This window comes from Delphinus delphis, chromosome 9 (genome assembly GCF_949987515.2).
Source record: "Delphinus delphis chromosome 9, mDelDel1.2, whole genome shotgun sequence".
Lineage (NCBI taxonomy): Eukaryota > Metazoa > Chordata > Mammalia > Artiodactyla > Delphinidae > Delphinus > Delphinus delphis.
Genome location: NC_082691.1, coordinates 8,091,077 through 8,107,217, shown reverse-complemented (window position 1 = coordinate 8,107,217; position 16,141 = coordinate 8,091,077). Strand labels below are relative to the sequence as shown.

At 54.0% G+C, this 16,141-nt stretch overlaps 1 protein-coding gene across 3 annotated transcripts in view; it reads right to left on the bottom strand.

The window, feature by feature from the left end:
• The window catches only part of EGFR (epidermal growth factor receptor), a 190,633-nt gene that overhangs the window by 15,772 nt on the left and 158,720 nt on the right, over nt 1-16,141 (bottom strand). For all 3 annotated transcript variants that reach the window (XM_060020118.1, XM_060020115.1, XM_060020116.1), the window contains exons 18-21: nt 15,859-15,981; nt 15,136-15,234; nt 9,487-9,672; nt 11-166 (exon numbers count right to left, since the gene is read on the bottom strand). In XM_060020118.1, the coding sequence (XP_059876101.1) occupies nt 11-166; nt 9,487-9,672; nt 15,136-15,234; nt 15,859-15,981 (564 nt within the window). The remainder of the gene's footprint in view (nt 1-10; nt 167-9,486; nt 9,673-15,135; nt 15,235-15,858; nt 15,982-16,141) is intronic.

The following is a 16,141-nucleotide window of genomic DNA, read 5'->3' as shown; positions in this document are numbered from 1 at the left end:
CGCGCCTTACCTTGCCCCCCTCCGCGTGGTATTCTTTCTCCTCGGCGCCGAGCAGTTTGGCCAGGCCGAAATCCGTGATCTTGACGTGCTGCGGCGTCTTCACCAGCACATTCCTGGCCGCCAGGTCTCGGTGCACCAGGCGCCGGTCTTCCAGGTAGTTCATGCCCTGCAACACGGGGGGGCGCGGTGAGGGGCGGGTGCTCAGCGGGCTCCCCTGGAGGGCGCGGCGGGGATCAGAGGGCGGGCGCCCCAGCGCAGGGTGCAGCGTCACGTACGCGGCAGCCTCCGAGCCGGAGTCTGTCTGCAGACGGACTGCCCTCCACGGACACAGTGACTTGCACCTGGTAACATCAGTGACCAGAGTCTACCTGCTCCACGGACGAAAAGGGGAAGAGATGAAGACATAACTGGCTGCTGACTTACTACCTTATGTCCATCCAGTTACTCAAGCTTCAAACTCAGCTGAACAAATAGAAGAAGCCAGTGACGCAGCAGGAGCCCCGCCGTCGGCCGTGACCTGGTTACACGCTGCTTCCTGCTCGGGACGGCCGACCCCACCTGCCCGGCCTCGCCTTCCCTGCGCCAGCGCGTCTGGAGCGCCACCTCCCCAGGACCCAGGGCTCTCATCACGCTTTCCTGGAGCGTCGTACGTGATTCACTACCAGTGAAGGTTTCGGTCCTGTTTTATTTTCTCTTTTTGAAATTGAAATCACATGGATGTTGAATTTGCTTTTATGGATACAAGGTGCCACTCCCTACCCCCTCCCTGGCTGCCTCCACAACTGCTGTAATCAGAATCAAGGCTGGAAGAGACAGAAAGACAGAATACTTGAGAAGTGCCCAGCGCAGTGCCCGACACATAGTGAATCCTCGGAGGTACCGTCAGCCCTTGGTACCCATGAGACTGGTTCCGGGACCCCCTCTCCCTGCCACCCCCCCTAACCAAAATCCGTAGATATTCAAGTCCCTTATAAAAAATGGAGCAAGTGTTTGTTACCTACACACATCCTCTTGCATACTTTAAGTCACCACTAGATTACTTATAACACCTCATACAATGTACATACTTGTAAACATAATGTAAATGCTATGTAAACAGTTGCTTGCATCCAGCCAATTCAACTTTTGTTTTTTGGAGCTTTCTGGAATTTTCTTCCCACATATTTTTGATCCACGGTTGGCTGACTCTGCAGATGCAGGACCCCGGCTACGAAGGGCTAACTGTGTGACCCCTCACCTCTAGCCCTTGTCCACAGCCTCCTTGGTGTCTCTGTCACCTGCCCTTTCTCCCCTGACAGGCGGGCTCACTCCCTGCCCCTATTCATGGCTTGAAGCCTGCCCAGCTGAGCCAAGCTTCCCTTGGACCCTCGCAAGCTCTAACCCGTTGACATGAGCTTGGCAGCCCTCGCCCCTGTGCAGGGCCAGACGGGCAGGCAGGAGAAGCCAAGCTGGAGGGTCAAGTTCTGCACACGGCTCATGTGGCTGGAACCACGTCCTCTCCTACTTGCTCACAAAGGCGCCTCTCCTCTCCCCAGCCAGGGAGGTGGACCACATTTCCAGCCTCCTTTACAGCCGACACCCATGAACTCTCCTCCAGTGAAGGGAAGGCACCACAGAAATGCTTACCGAAGGGCACAAAATGGAAATGAATGGGCAAAACCAACTCTGCATTACTCTTGAGCCTTTTGCATGTAGCTCTCTTCATTTTAGTGCAAATGCAGGGAATACCTCTGTAGATAAGGATAGATCCCAAATTTTCTGGCAAATTCATTGCTTCCTTTTGCATAAGATATTAGGTAAAAATTACTAATTAACTTGTCACATCAAAGTGAAGTTTACAAATTTTCCTTCTAGAGTTAAACTAGCCATCACAGGAAAACAGGATCTTATAAAGACACTACCCAGGAGTTAGTCTTTGAGGGCTATTTTCGAAGCCTTTAATGTTTTTCTTTTCTTGGGGGAAAAGAAAAAGATTCCCACGTGTCCACTGTATTATCTAGAAAGCTCCTGAATGTTTAAGATGCTGTTTGATTTAAATGGTTCCTTTCTAAGATGTCTCAGGTGTCGGGAAATAAGGTTAATGGGCTCGTGTCTATTCAAGAGGAGGTGGGCAGGTGCTTCCCTGGAATAGCACTTCCAGGTTAGGAATCATTCCTTCGGGATGGAGCGTGGAGAGGGAGACAGAAGCAGGGCTTCCTAGCAGAGGAGGACTTCCTACTCCCTGGCACCTCCCCCGCTTCACGGGGCTTCACGGGGCACAAAAAGGAAAATTTGTTCACTAAGCCCACAGGAGGACTTCAGAGGGCATTTCCAGCTACATTTAACTATCATCGTGAACTTTCTTTCTGCCTCTTTACGTGCCTAACAGAGGATCTGGTGCACTGGATACATTTTTTACAAAAGCTCGCTGAAGATGACGGAAGGAAGGGATGAATGAATGATAATAGCGGCCGACAGTTCCGAGCCAGGCACTTCAAACACACCTGCGAAGATGCCTCTCCTGGTGCTGGGAGGTCCGGTAGCCACACAACAGCCTCGACAGCTGCCCCAGGGCCCTAGGGCTCTGAGGCCACCACTGGGACCGTGCCCTTAATTTCCCGCTGGGGCCTCCAAGTGAGACTTGTCTGCAGACCCAGAGATTGTTTCCGACGGATGCCACACCCCAGCATCTTGGCCCTGTGCCTCGGAGCTGAGCGTGCCCGAGGGCAGGTGGATGGGAATCTAACAAAGGAACTAGCTCCACCCCCGCCCCTCCCTCCCCACCCACCCCCACCCACCTCAGATGAGCAGAGCAACTGCAACGCACTGCAACGTTTTCTCGTAACACCAGCCTTCAGAGAAGGCTTGGGAAAGGGCAGGAAAGAGCAGTACGTGTCTGGAGCACACAGCTAGAGGGATTTAAATCAGACATAATTTTGGGACAAGATTAGACTCATTTGAACTTAGATAAAACTCTATTCCTTGGTCTCTGTCCCACATAATATGGCGGTTTGAAAGGCCATCTCAGTTATAACTCTAGGCCCAGCAGAGTTATAGTTTAACCAGCACCAAAGATAAGAGCCCTGACATCGCTCGTAAACTCTCAGAATCCAAACAGAACCACAGGAAGCAACATCATCAGCGTCAGCCTCATGGGGCCTCTCGGAAATGCATTCTCTCTGAGATCCTCACTTTAACTGAATGGAACGTATTTATTTTGCTAGTTAACGCAGGACAGCTAGGATGGATGCGGCAATCCTGAGGTTAAAAGGGGATCTGAAGAGCCACCCTGGGACCTGAACGCACAGGAGACACAGGACGCTTCACGAGGGTTTTAAAGACTTTCCTCGCACAACGCCCGGGGAAGGAGAGAGGCCTGGGCTGGGTGTGACACATACGGACCGTATTCCCAGGCCCTGCAGCACCCTGCAACTTAGGAGGCGCCCAGAGCAAGAGGCAGGAATGCGCTGCATTTCTAGTGTATTTTTTCACCACCATGTGGGGCAGTGGTGGGTAGTGGGGGCGGACACTGACTTGGTGACTACGGAGGTGGCAGGATAGGAAGCGGGGGGTAGGCAGAAGGTTCTGGCAGAGTAAAGCAAAGCACGGCGTCCACACCACCGAACCCCTGCCCTCAGAAGAGGCAGGGAAGTGTCCGAATTTCCTATTCCAGGCCCCAACCTCCTGCTGTGTAGGGACAGGAGGCCTGCTAGGCTCACCAGCCTGTGGGCTCCACTCTGACCCGTGACATCAAGTGCTGGGGAAAAGCACAGACTTGGGAGCAAGGAGCCCTGGGGTGGAATCTTGATTTTGCTACTTCCTAGCTTGAGACCTGGGCAAGTTACTTCAACACCCCTTGCCTCACTCTCCCCCAATGTAAAACGGGCTACTCAGAGGATTAAGTGAGTTCATCAACATGGAGCACTTAGGACGGGGCCCAGAGAGTCCTCCCTCAGTGCTGATTGCCATCATTTCCTCCTAAATGTGAAATCCATCCTCTCTTCTCCACCCCTGTGCCATGACCTGGAATTAGGCTGCTGCCACGTCCTGCTACACTTCCCAACGAAGTCTGATCACGAATAACTTCCCGCGCGGCGCCCTTTGCTTTCGTGATGAAGCTGCGCTTGTGGGTTCCTGCGGGGTCTCCCCTCCCCTCCGGCAGCCCTCAGTGTCTCTTGGCCACCTCTCACTGCTGCCTCAGATGGTCCCCAGGACAGGGACGGGCTCTCACTCGTGTGCACAGCACCAGAGCCACGTCCAGGCTCCCGAGGGTGCAGGGCGGCTGCCTCACCACTGCCGTCCCCGCACCTGGCGCTTGGCTGGCCGACTGAGCCCACCTGGCCATGCCCATGTGACGCCCAGAGCAGCCTCTGGGAGTCTGGTCCCTCGGCTCTCCTGCTCTGACCCACTCATTTCCTGCTGCACTGTTACCTCTGTATGGATCTGTTCTCCTCATCTGTTTGCAAGTTTGGGGAGATAGGAAATTCTGTCTTCTTTATATAAGTATTTCACATGATACCTGACACTGACAGATATATGCTCAAGAAATCACCAAGTGAAATGACCAGAAGTTGATGAATGTACTTTAACAGTACGACAACTTTTGGCTTTATAGTGACATACTGTAAAGTGATCGTTTAGGTTAAGTTCAACTGTAGTCTTGTGGAACGATGTGAGAATAAATAAAAAAATAATTCAAATAAGTAGACTATCTGGTAACCGGATCTGCTGTGTGGCTGTGTCCCTGTCTGCGGTCTTGCTGCCCAGGGTTTCACGCAGGTACCTGCTCTGCCGCTGAATCAGCTCTTAGGAAGCGTCTTCCTCTCTAGCCGGGTGGATGGAGGCTGGAGGCCGGAGGCTGAATCACCACCCTCAGGCTGCAGTTAGTCAGCAGGGTGGGGGCTGCCTGGAACCTCACCTTTCACCTCCAGGAGTCCTGATGTGGCGCACAGGAAAGCCAGGCGATGGGGGAGCAGACATGGGCGTGAAGGCCAGAGCCACCTGGGCCCAGACAGGAGGCCGTGCACAGGACCGTCAGCGTCTCCCCCTGCCCCCGAAGGCTGCGCAGACAACAGCCCCTCTTCCGGCCCCTCTTCCAGCATGATTTTCATTCTCTCCCACCCCTGCTCATCTCTCACGACCAGGCTCTAATTTGTCGATGTGGGTGTCGTGACCTAGACTCAGACACGAGTGGCCAGCATGCTCTGCTACGTCATCGGCAGGACCACCTTCCTCTCCTCACCCGGATGGGTCTTCCCTTCGCTGCTCTCGTGCCCTGAAAGCGCCTATAAATGTCTGAGCAGTGAAAACGCTGGGGCTTTTTCAGATGAGTTTAGACCAAACTAAGTATCCCATCTGCTTAAAAAATGGATCCTTCGAATGGAATGTTTTCTGAAGTTCATCCTTATTAAGTCTCATCTTATAGAATGAACTAGGTGTAGTTCAGTGCTTGTGAAGTTGTGGTCGGTTTCCTTCTGACAGCATCCACCCACCCCTCGACCCCAGCCCCCAGCTACCTTCAAACCTCACCAGGGCCTGGTCAAGTATCTGAAACATATATCGTCTCTCTAAAAACTCACTTCTGTGAGATCTTAATCCAAGTTAGGTGAAAGAAAGCTCTGTGGTCCCAAAGGTTTGTGAAAATGTGAAATTAATCACAGCCTAGAGAGCTGATTTATGCAGGAGTTGGCAGTCACGTGCTCTGCGGTGCTCTAAGAGGAATGAGCCTGGCGCGGCAGCGGTGTTCTCTAAACTGAATTGATGACAGACAGCGTCTTTTGCATGCTAACATTTTACTACATTATTATCCCATCTAATTATTTTGGGATTCACTAGCTGGCTTATGCAGCCAGGAAGAATGCATACACTTTCCGAAGCACCTAAGTCACTCCCCGTGAGTGAGAGCCCCCTGTACCTTCCCGAGCCAGGAGCTTAGGAAGCGGTGATGAGGGAGCAGGTGACGTCTCGACGGCCTCCTGAGACTTGAGTCTAGAATCCACTCTCACCCTGTGTGGAAGGGCACCTCTGCTTTCCCAACCCCAGCAAGATTCCCCACTAGGCCACCTCTGTTTTTTTTTTCTTTTTTTCTCTTGCCTGTGATATAATTTTATTTGTCCTCTTAGCAGTTTAGCCAGGACAATAAACCTGCGTAATGGTACCCAGGTCTCCATCAATCCTGGAAAACTTCCCAAGAGAGCCTGTGCCTTTGTGAATCAGGGAGGACATTTGTAAGTCAATAAATCTCACCTCGAAAACGCCACCAAGATTAGTTTCTGGTCAGCCACTAAGTGTTTCTGGGTAGTTTCACTTCTAACTTTTACAGAGAAAACTGTTCAATCCTTAGGTAAACAGTCACTAACCCAAGAGCAAATTTCTCTCTTTACAGCTGAAGAAACCATTACTTTCCTTTCCCTGCAAGGACAGACACTGCAGCGCCACAGCTATTCAAGTACAGTGCCTTAGGTTTCTCTTGTGAAACAGGGAGCAGCAGCTCCGTCGCAGACAAATCTAACAGCTGCAACGTGAACCGACTTCGGATGAAAGTGAACCTAAACAGAGTTCAACAGGCAGAGCAGCGGATTGAAATAACAAGGTGAAATTCTGAGTAATATTATCTAGAGCACTGTCTTGGAAAACTTGCAGGCCCTGGAAAGTCAACTCAGGAACTTTGGAAACTCATGGCTGACCAGGGCCCAGGCACAGCTGAACTCGCCCTGTGGCGGGCACTGCCGTGGCCAGGTGTTTGTTTCTTCCTCGTGCTGGCAGAGGACTGATTTTTGGGGTCAAATAAACTTCCATCTATGCAGACACTTGTGAGCAGGCAGATCTGAATGTAGGGTTGCCAAGGAGAGAAGGGGAAAAGCTCATGAACGAGAGAGGACCGGAAATAGGAGACGCTGCTCTAGGGAGAGAAAGTCGATGTAGAACCAGAATGAGACAATGTTTCAGCTTAGATTTTCGTCATGAATCTAACTTAAATTAGTCAAAATATGGCGAGAAAACCAGAGAGGTGAGCATGGGGTGCGTACTGGGGCCCGAGTGGGCACCTCACAGAGGCTACCCAGCACCGTTCTCGCTGCCGGGAGGACAGACGGCAGAGGCCCTTCTGCGGCCAGAGAGAGACAACTCGCCTAAGAAAAGCCAGAATTGAGTTGTGAATCTCCCAGAGTCACAAGCCCGGTTCCGTACTGGGCAGAACTTGCCAAGGCTATGCGTCGCATCACGTAAGTCACTTTTGTGGAGCTGCCAACTGACACAAGATAATCACAATATGCTAAATACCCAGGCAGCCTCTGGTGAGCTGGGCCTCTTCACCCAGGCAGGCGTGCAGAGCTCTGGCCGCCCTGCCTGACCGGGGCAGCGGCAGCCAAGGCCTGGCTCTGACGGAGCTCACCTCCCCGTTTCAAGTTAAACAAGTAAATAAACCAGGTCTTCGCAGGTATCAAGATGTGTTTTTAAAAAATAAAGCAAGTTAAGCAAGGTAACAGAGGCTGCCTGGGGTGGAAGGGGATAGCTTTGGTGATTCTCCTGCCTTAGCTCATCAGGGAAGAGACTAAGGAAGAATTTCTGGGGACAGGAGTCAGGACACGAGTAAACCTCCAGGAAAAATGCCATATTCAGCGAAAACTACTTGGGGCTAACGACCTCCTCCCCGACCCCAGCCTCTGTCCTGGGCTGGACAGCGTCCTCCCAGATCTCATGCCTACCCAGCACCCCAGAATGTAACCTTCTTTAGACATAGGGTTTTGCAGATCTAATCAGTTAAAGACCTCGAGATGAAGTCCTCCTGGATTTAGGAAAGACTGGTGTCTGCTAAGAGAGAGGGTGATCTGGACTCAGGCCTAGGGCAGGAGGCCACGTGAAGACCGGGCAGAGACGGGAGGGACCTGGAGCCACCAGAGCTGGGGAGGGAGGAAGGATTCTCCCCTAGAGCCTTGGGAGGGGCACGGCCCTTCTGACACCTTGATTTGGAACTTCTGACCTCCAGAACTATGAGTAAGCTTCTGTTGTGGTAAGCCACTAAGTTTGTCGTGCTTTTTGGTGGCAGCCCTAGGAAACTAACACGGTCAGACAGAGAAATAACCAGCCTTTTCATGAGACCACAGCACGCGAGGCGCACAGGCTCTACCAGGACCACTGCCTAGCAGCGGCCATGTGACTCCTCTGCTCTGTGACCGGGGTTACGCCGAGAGCACCGCGCGATGGGCGGGCGTCCGAGAGGCACACCCACACCACCGCGTGCCAGAGCCTCCGGGGCTGTGGCTGAGACAGCGACCCCGACGGGCACTGGAAGAAGAGGGTTGAGGCGGCCTCCCACCGCCAGCCTCACCCTGCACCGCTGACCCCAGAGGAGCCCGTCCTGTAGCGAGCGTCTCAGGCGGCTGCAGGCTGGGCAGAGCCCAGAACACGTTTTCGTGTCTTTAGTCACCTTCTACGCCTGCTGGGGGTTGAGCGAGCGAGTTCAGAGCATCCTCAGGAGGAAATCTGCAGGACCGAGGGTGCTGCCGCCCTGGGTGAGGCGAGCAACCAGGACCTGGATGGGGCCTGGGGGATGAGGGGTGCCCTGTCCTCCCTGGTTCCTGCAGGCTCCCAACACCCGCCCCGGGGCTGAGGGCGGGGCCTGCCCACAGATTCCATTCATTCAGCGGAGTGAACGGTATACCCACTGTCAGGAGAAACAGAATTTAGCAAGTCGGGTTGCAGACAACTGATGCACTACTGGCCTGAAGAGAGGGAGATCTGAAATGGAAGAACAGTCCTTGTGAGGCCGTATGAGCAGCTAACACCTGGCTCATTGCTGTGCTCCTGGTCTCAGCCCCACCTGGCCACTGTCTGCCCCCTCAGCCCCTCCCTCGCTCCGGATCTTGCCTGTCGACAGGGGGACGCCTACGGAGCCCCGTGAAGCAGCAGAAACGTCTGTTCACCTCCTGCCACCGCACGTCAGAGCCAGCACCTGTCTGTCCACCCGGCCACTGTCACCTGACAGCCTTGGCCTGGTTTGCTGGCCTTGTGATCAAGTCCTGCCTGGGTGAAAGCCACACCTCCTCCTCTGCTCCAAATTCAACAAAAAGAATGCCAGGGAAACAAGAACACTAACATCAACCGTACTGAGAGCCCCCAGTGCAGAGAAAACTGTGCAAACGTAGCTGAATAATTAGATTTTCAACGTGCAGTGGGATAGGCACCGATCTGATGCAAAGGACAACCGATTCAATTCAATCCAAACTAAAGAAGACTGCATGCCACGTACATGCACGTGAACACACATACACACACCCTCTTGGCAAACTCTATGCTGTCCGAGGATGGAGAACGTAATGATTAATTTCTCGGTTGTCTTTATTTCCCCTCTGCCGCTGTTCTCCGGGGCTCTCCCTCAGGATCGCATCATCCCAGGAGGTGAGGCTGGGGCGGCGAAGCGACGGCAGCCACCAGCGCTGCCTCGTGGCCCTGCCTGCCCTCCCTGCAGAGCTGGGCGCCTGCTCCGAGCACGCTCCTCTGATTTACCTTTGCGATCTGCACGCACCAGTTGAGCAGGTGCTGGGAGCCGATGTTGTCCTTGTGCTCGCGGACGTAGTCCAGCAGGCAGCCGAAGGGCATGAGCTGCGTGATGAGCTGCACCGTGGACGTCAGGCAGATGCCCAGGAGGCGGCACACGTGCGGATTGTCCACACTGGCCATCACGTAGGCTTCCTGGGGGGGAGAGGAGGAGAGGGCGCATCAGAAGGGCTCCCCGCCGTGGCTAAAGGAACAGGCAGACAGACCATTTCCGGGTACAGAAGTCGAACACGATGTTGAGTTTGGAAATGTGCGCGTGTGGAGGACAAGGGTGCCCGTGAAACGTCTAGCGCAGTGGACGTTCCCGTGGGGTCTCTTGCACGCGAGGCTGTGGAGTGGCTTGACGGGAGACGGCGTCCTCTGAGTGCACATGCGGATTCTGCATCACAGAGAGGCCCGGGCCGCGCTCCCATCGGCAAAGCGTTGGGTGAAAATGAGACCTGACGTCTCCAAGTTTGGGCGTTGCTGAGCCCTTACGAAGACCTCCACCTCAAAGCCAAAGATGCCGCCGCTTAAAATGGTGTCAGGGCCGGTGGGAACCCGTGCTTGGGGCCCACACCCTGGTGAAGACTTGCCCGCTGACTCTGGAACCCCGGCCTTGGGCACCGTGGAAGGAGATGCTGAGAGCTCTGGTGGGGGGGGGGGGGTCGGGAGAGGGAGGGGGACCTCACCTCCCCACAGAGCACCGGGGGCAGAGGGGGGAGCCACCCCCCCCCCCCCCCCCGCACTGCCAGGACCACGGGCACCGCTGCCACGCACAGCAGAGAAGCCCTTTCAGTGCACCGTTTCTGGCTCTGAACCGGACGGAGGACGTTACACCTACAGCGATCGCAGACTCTGCTGGCGGCCCAGGATTCATTTCTGAAGAGGTGGTCTGTGTCGCCCCGCCTCAGTCTTGGGAAGGGAAATCCATGCTGCTCTGCAGAACCCACTCCCCACAGCCCCGCCCCTGCTAATTCGGAGGCTGCCGTGGCGGGAGCCCGGCACAGACCCACAGCCATGGACTTTATCTGAACCCTTCTGCTGTCCTTGGGCGGAGGAAGCGGATTTCATTTACAACCATGCACATAACTGGGCCTCGCTTTTGTCTAAGAATTAGGGAATCCTCAATTTCCACCAAGAAACTCCATCTCTTTGCCTTTAGAATCCAAAGGGGGGGCACCTTTTTTATACAGACACAGAAGGGACCACCTGGTCTCCAAGAGAAAGTTCAGAGGCGCCTCTCCCCACCTGACTGCTGCTGTGCTCGGGGGTGTGGGCCCTCTGTGCAGAAGGGAACACGGCCTGGGCCAGGTGAAGGCACGCCAGGGGGGATGCTGGGGCAGGCACCGCAGGAGCCAGAGGTGACAGTGGTGACAGACAGGTGGAGGGGCACGTACACACATCCCTAAACACAAACGTGATAGCCTGAACCCCTCCCCTGGCCTCACTCTTCCTGGGGAGCCCGCCAGGCCTCGCAAAGCCTCTCCTCCCACAGACCCCCGGTCCTCCTTCTTCTCTGCTCCCCAACTCTGCTCGCCCGCACCCGGGAGGGCCTTTGTCTGGAATGCCCTTCCACCTCCTCTTTCCCTGGCTGACCCCTCCTCAGAGGGCATCCCTGAGCCCCAACCTAAGTTAAACTCCCCTGGCATCTTGCAGTTTCTCCCTCGGGGGAGCAGGCTCAGTACGGCCTGCGAACTTGCCAGAGATGCCAACCCTCGGGCCTCACCCGGGGCAGGTGTGCCGTGTGAGATGCACAGAGCTGGGGCTCATTTATCACCTCACCTCCCCAACACCTGCTCCTGCTACGTCCTTCCCGTGCTGCCCAACACATCTCTAGGCACAGAGCTGCCTCAGAAACACCACGGCCGAACGACACTGAAATCATACGAGACAGAGCCCATGCCACGTCCACTACGGAAAGAAACCCACAGCTCTGACATCCGCTGCAGAGCCACCGTCTGTCTGGACGCTGCCCCAAGTGGAGACGCCCTGCTCTCACAGGCAGTCGGCCTTTCTCCTCGTCCGTGTTGCAAACGCGGCATCACAACAGCAGAGCAGGTGTTTAATGCTATGGACCTTCTGACAGCTCTTCACCTTTGAGAAGGGCTACTGATAAAAAGTTAACACTGGAGAAGGCCTGCAAGTGGTTTCTTCTCAAGCCGTTATTTGTCTGAAGAGGAAACTGAGGCCCAGTGAACGACGACCAGAGACCACATTTCTTATGTCAGGGCGGGGCCCACACCCGGGGCTCCCCCGACCCAGGCCCTCCCCCGCTTACCCCACGCACCGCGAGGCCTTGTTGAGTGCTCCGGCAGATGGGCTACCAGAAAGCGCCACACCTCATGACACAGAAAGAGCACGTATATAAATGTGTTTTGCATTCTCGTTCCGTTGCCTAAATTTAAGCTGGAAAGTCTGTGGAAACATCAATAGGCCGTGCGATCGCCAGAAAAGCACAAATCACGTCTCTCCCCCAGTCTGGGAAACTGTACAACCATAACACCAAAGAAATCCCCTGGCTGTTCTTATTTTCTTAAGATCTGGTGGAGACTTGGAAACATGTTGTATTCATTTTAGAGGGGAGAGAAATCTGCAGATCAGAGCAGTCTGAGCGGCCCATCTGCTGCGGGCCGTGGGGAGCTGACCTGGGGCTCGGGGAGCAGAGCATGGGCGTGGGTGTCCGGCCACACAGAGCCTGGAGCCCTGCCAGGACCCCGCTCCTATTAAAATCTGGTACAGCCACAGATTTCTGCCTCCCGAAGCCCGGGCACAATGGGGATGCTGCCTGGTGGTGTGTCCTGTTCAGTGTGTGCAGGAGTTAACGTCAGCTTTGTCCTTAGCTTTGTTTTTCTTGGAATCTCAAAGGTGCACTGTGACCTACGGCAAGAACGCTTGGTATATCCCCCAGCCATCTCTGATCGGCCACCACCCCCCAGGCGTGCAGACTGGCAGGCAGAGCCCACGCTCGGAGGCTCCCAAGGCTGAGGTCAGAGTCACGTGGCAGGAGGGCCTCTGAGGCTCGGTGACCTTGGAAGTCTATTATTTTGTCCAACCGTTGAAATTTGGGGGGCCTTCCTTCTTGCCGTCTCCCTCATCTGTGAACTAGTTTACGTTAAAGATTGGGGAAAAAGGATTCCACTAGACTTTAAACTCCTTCAGGAGAGGCAGACGCTTAACTTTAAGAATATTTCTGAAAGTGTCCCATTAACTAAGCCACCACTGACCGCAGCGTGCGCCAGGGCTGGAGGGTGTGTGTGCTGGACCTCAGTGCTGGCCTGGGTAGGGGAATAAGAGTACGGGTTGCTGGAGCCATTTACAAGTGCGTGTGAGTGTTTCAAAGCCCACGCTCAGGGCTTCCCTGGTGGCGCAATGGTTGAGAGTCTGCCTGCCGATGCAGGGAACACGGGTTCGTGCCCCGGTCCGGGAGGATCCCACATGCCGCGGAGCGGCTGGGCCCGTGAGCCATGGCCACTGAGCCTGCGCGTCCGGAGCCTGTGCTCCGCAACGGGAGAGGTCATAACAGTGTGAGGCCCGCGTACCGCCAAAAAAAAAAAAAAAAAAAAGCCCACGCTCAGCCCCCTGGGCTGCCTGTCACAGAATTAACTTGCCTTTTAACTCACTGTTGAAACTGTCCCTCAAATCACTGGCGGCTGCTTCAGCTTTCCCTTCCCTCAGGGGCTCCCCACGGCTGCGCCCACCCTGCGAGGACAGGCTCCCTGTGTATGTGGGGCAGAGGGAGCTTCGGGAAAAGCAGGCGGAGGGCCTCGGGCTGCCATCCCTCTGGTTACAGCCACAGGACAGGTGTTAGAGCAGGAGGAAGAAACCGGGGTGGGTGGGGGGACGCAGGGAGAGAAGGAGAGCAGGACAGAGACAGCGCAAGAGGCGAAATGGGACTTCACACTTTTTTTTTTTTTTTTTTTACCTTGTCAGTCTTTCCTTTCTCTATCTTCTACCCCAACTCTGGCCCACGAACGCAGATTTCCTCCAGTTTTAGGGGTCCTGGAGGGCCCTTCTCAGTGAAGCTACTTCCTTCCCAAAGTATAGCTACTGTCTTCAAAATCGCCCTTACTCTGCGTAGTGAATATTGTTAAAATTCACATCTCAACACCGTTTTGTGAAAGTTATTAGAATGTCTTAAATGAGTAACAAATGAATTAAGGAAGCCAATTCTGCAAAAAGATTTTCTTTTTAACAGTGTAGGAGAAGGAGCTAGAGGCTGAAAGTGAAGAGACTTCACAAATCACTTGTTTGCTGTACTTCTTGTGGTTATGGAAACAGGAGTCGACGTTACGTTAACAGACTGTACGTTAATTTGTAAACTGTGAAAATGAAAGATAACTTTGCCTGGTAAGCTATCATCAGCGTGTGAGACCTTCTGTTGCACTGTGTTAATACATCATCCTTCAAGTAGAAGATACTGGGGTGGGACTTTCCTGCTGCGATGAAAGGAGAGGAGGCTGCCTGGAGAAAATGGGGTTGGAGAGAGTGCGCTCCTGGGAAGCTCACTGTCTGAACGCTTTTTTAAAAAGGCCCATGTTTGCTTTGCTTACTGTATATTCTGTGGGTTAGATACAAGAGTGGGGAAATGTTATATTTGAACTTTGTCCTTCGTGGCTGTAACACGAACTAAGTTCTCTAGATTTTTGACTCAGTAAAGGCAGTCGTTTTCCTTTTTCATTGACTGTTTCCCTAATTCACCGCTGAGCCCCTCCAGCTCCTCTTTCACTGGCTCTGCTTTGGGACAAGAGCAAGAGAAACCCACATCCACCACGGCAAGCGGAGGCCAGCGCTGTTAGCCCGGGACCCCAAGGGTGTGTCCACCGGAGCTTCCTGAGCTTCTACCTGCAGAGGGTTCTGCCCAGCTCCAGGCTGGCCCCTCCTGCATCCAGCCTCTTTCTAAGACTGTGCAGCCCCCTCACTCGCTAGTGAGGGTCCGGGGAAGGTGGAAAAAGTTCAAGAGAATCGCAAGTAAACACATGTAACAATAATCTTGTGGAGTATTTCAAAGAGTCCATGAAGTAGCAATCAGCAGTCGCTGGAAATAACCTTTAAATTACTTTGAGAGAAAGTACAGAAGGGGAGCAAGAGATTATAGAGTTCATAGAGCATCATAGTGTTAATCCTAGGCACCTTTACAAAGCCATTTCAAAGATGAGCTAGCTGGTGGAAGAAAACGAACATGCATTTCAGAGTCAGAAGTAACCACGTGCTGGAATCCTACCCCAGCCACGTGACCCTGAGCATCAGGCTGCTTCATGCCTCCGTTTCTTCACTGAAAGCTTGGCGAGCACAACACCTAGAGCAGCACAGGCCCGCCAGCGGCAGTCACTGAGACGGCAGGGGTAAAGCCATGAGCACAGGGACGGCCCCCGGTGGATGCCCAGGGACCGCAGGCTTCCGTACTTTCGGGGGCCGATAAGAGAATGGAAGAGTGAGTCTTCTCTACGAGAGAGAATTATACCAACTATAGCCAGAAGGAAAAAAGCCAGGAAAAGCGACCATTTAGAATGCGGTGATGACAGAGTCTAAAACAGAGCAATGTGCTGCCAACCACGAAGAAAGGTGGCTTCTGGCTTCCAGGCCCGCAGAGAGCTAGAGAATAAAGCAGAAACTCACATCAAGAATCTCCTTGTTGGCTTTTGGAGATGTGGCTTCTCTTAATTCCTTGATAGCCACAGGAATTTTAACCTTCTCGCCTTCTGGGATCCAGAGTCCCTGTGACGAAGAGAGGTGAAGACATTGGCTGGCAAGCGTCATACACGTAACAGGCGGCTCCTAGGCTGGCTGGGCATTAGTGACCCCAGCCCAAAGGGCGAGGGGCTCGAGCACGGCTCTGCACCCAAGGCCACCGGTGCTGGGAGTCACGACAGCTCAGCAGCTCTTTAGCTATCACGTTCCAGAAATCAGAGCAGTTAGACAAAACCCCTAAGCTCGTGCCAGTTACACAGTCAGTGTGAGTCATTTTGTCCAGAATTCTGAGATTCCGGGTCTAGGCCTAACTGCAGTCAGACTATGCAATGGGGATGTAGGAGAGAGAAATGAAGAGGAAGCTGTTCTGAGCTGGGCTTTATTCAGATGCTGCTGTGCCGTGACAGGCAACCCTCTCTCAGACGGACCTGTGCCACCCACCCCTCGGAAAGCTCACACTGAACTCCTGAAAATGTCTGTGCCTGTGTACAGATCTCACCGCACCAGTTACTTGTCACTGGGATTATAAAAGATTTCCTCTAGACAACTTGAGAAAAACACTGGCTCTTCCTAAACGCTCAGTGACACAAAGAGCACGTGACCACGATGAAGACCGCCGCGGAAGGCGCCCGGGACCCCCGGGGGGCTCACCTTGTACACCGTGCCGAATGCTCCGGAGCCCAGCACCTTGACCTTTTTTAATTCCGTCTCCTTTAAGATCCTCAAGAGAGCTTGGTTGGGAGCTTCTCCGCTGGGCGTCAGAGGCTCGACAAGCTGTGACAGACAAGAGGAAGAGACGATGCCTGCCGGGCCGGGGAGAGGGGTGGCAGGTCCAGACACCAGGGGACAGAACTCGCGGCTCTCCCTCCGGAGACAGGGACGCCTGTTCTAAGGCACTTGGTGAGACGCTCGGAAGGAACAGGGACTGACCCCT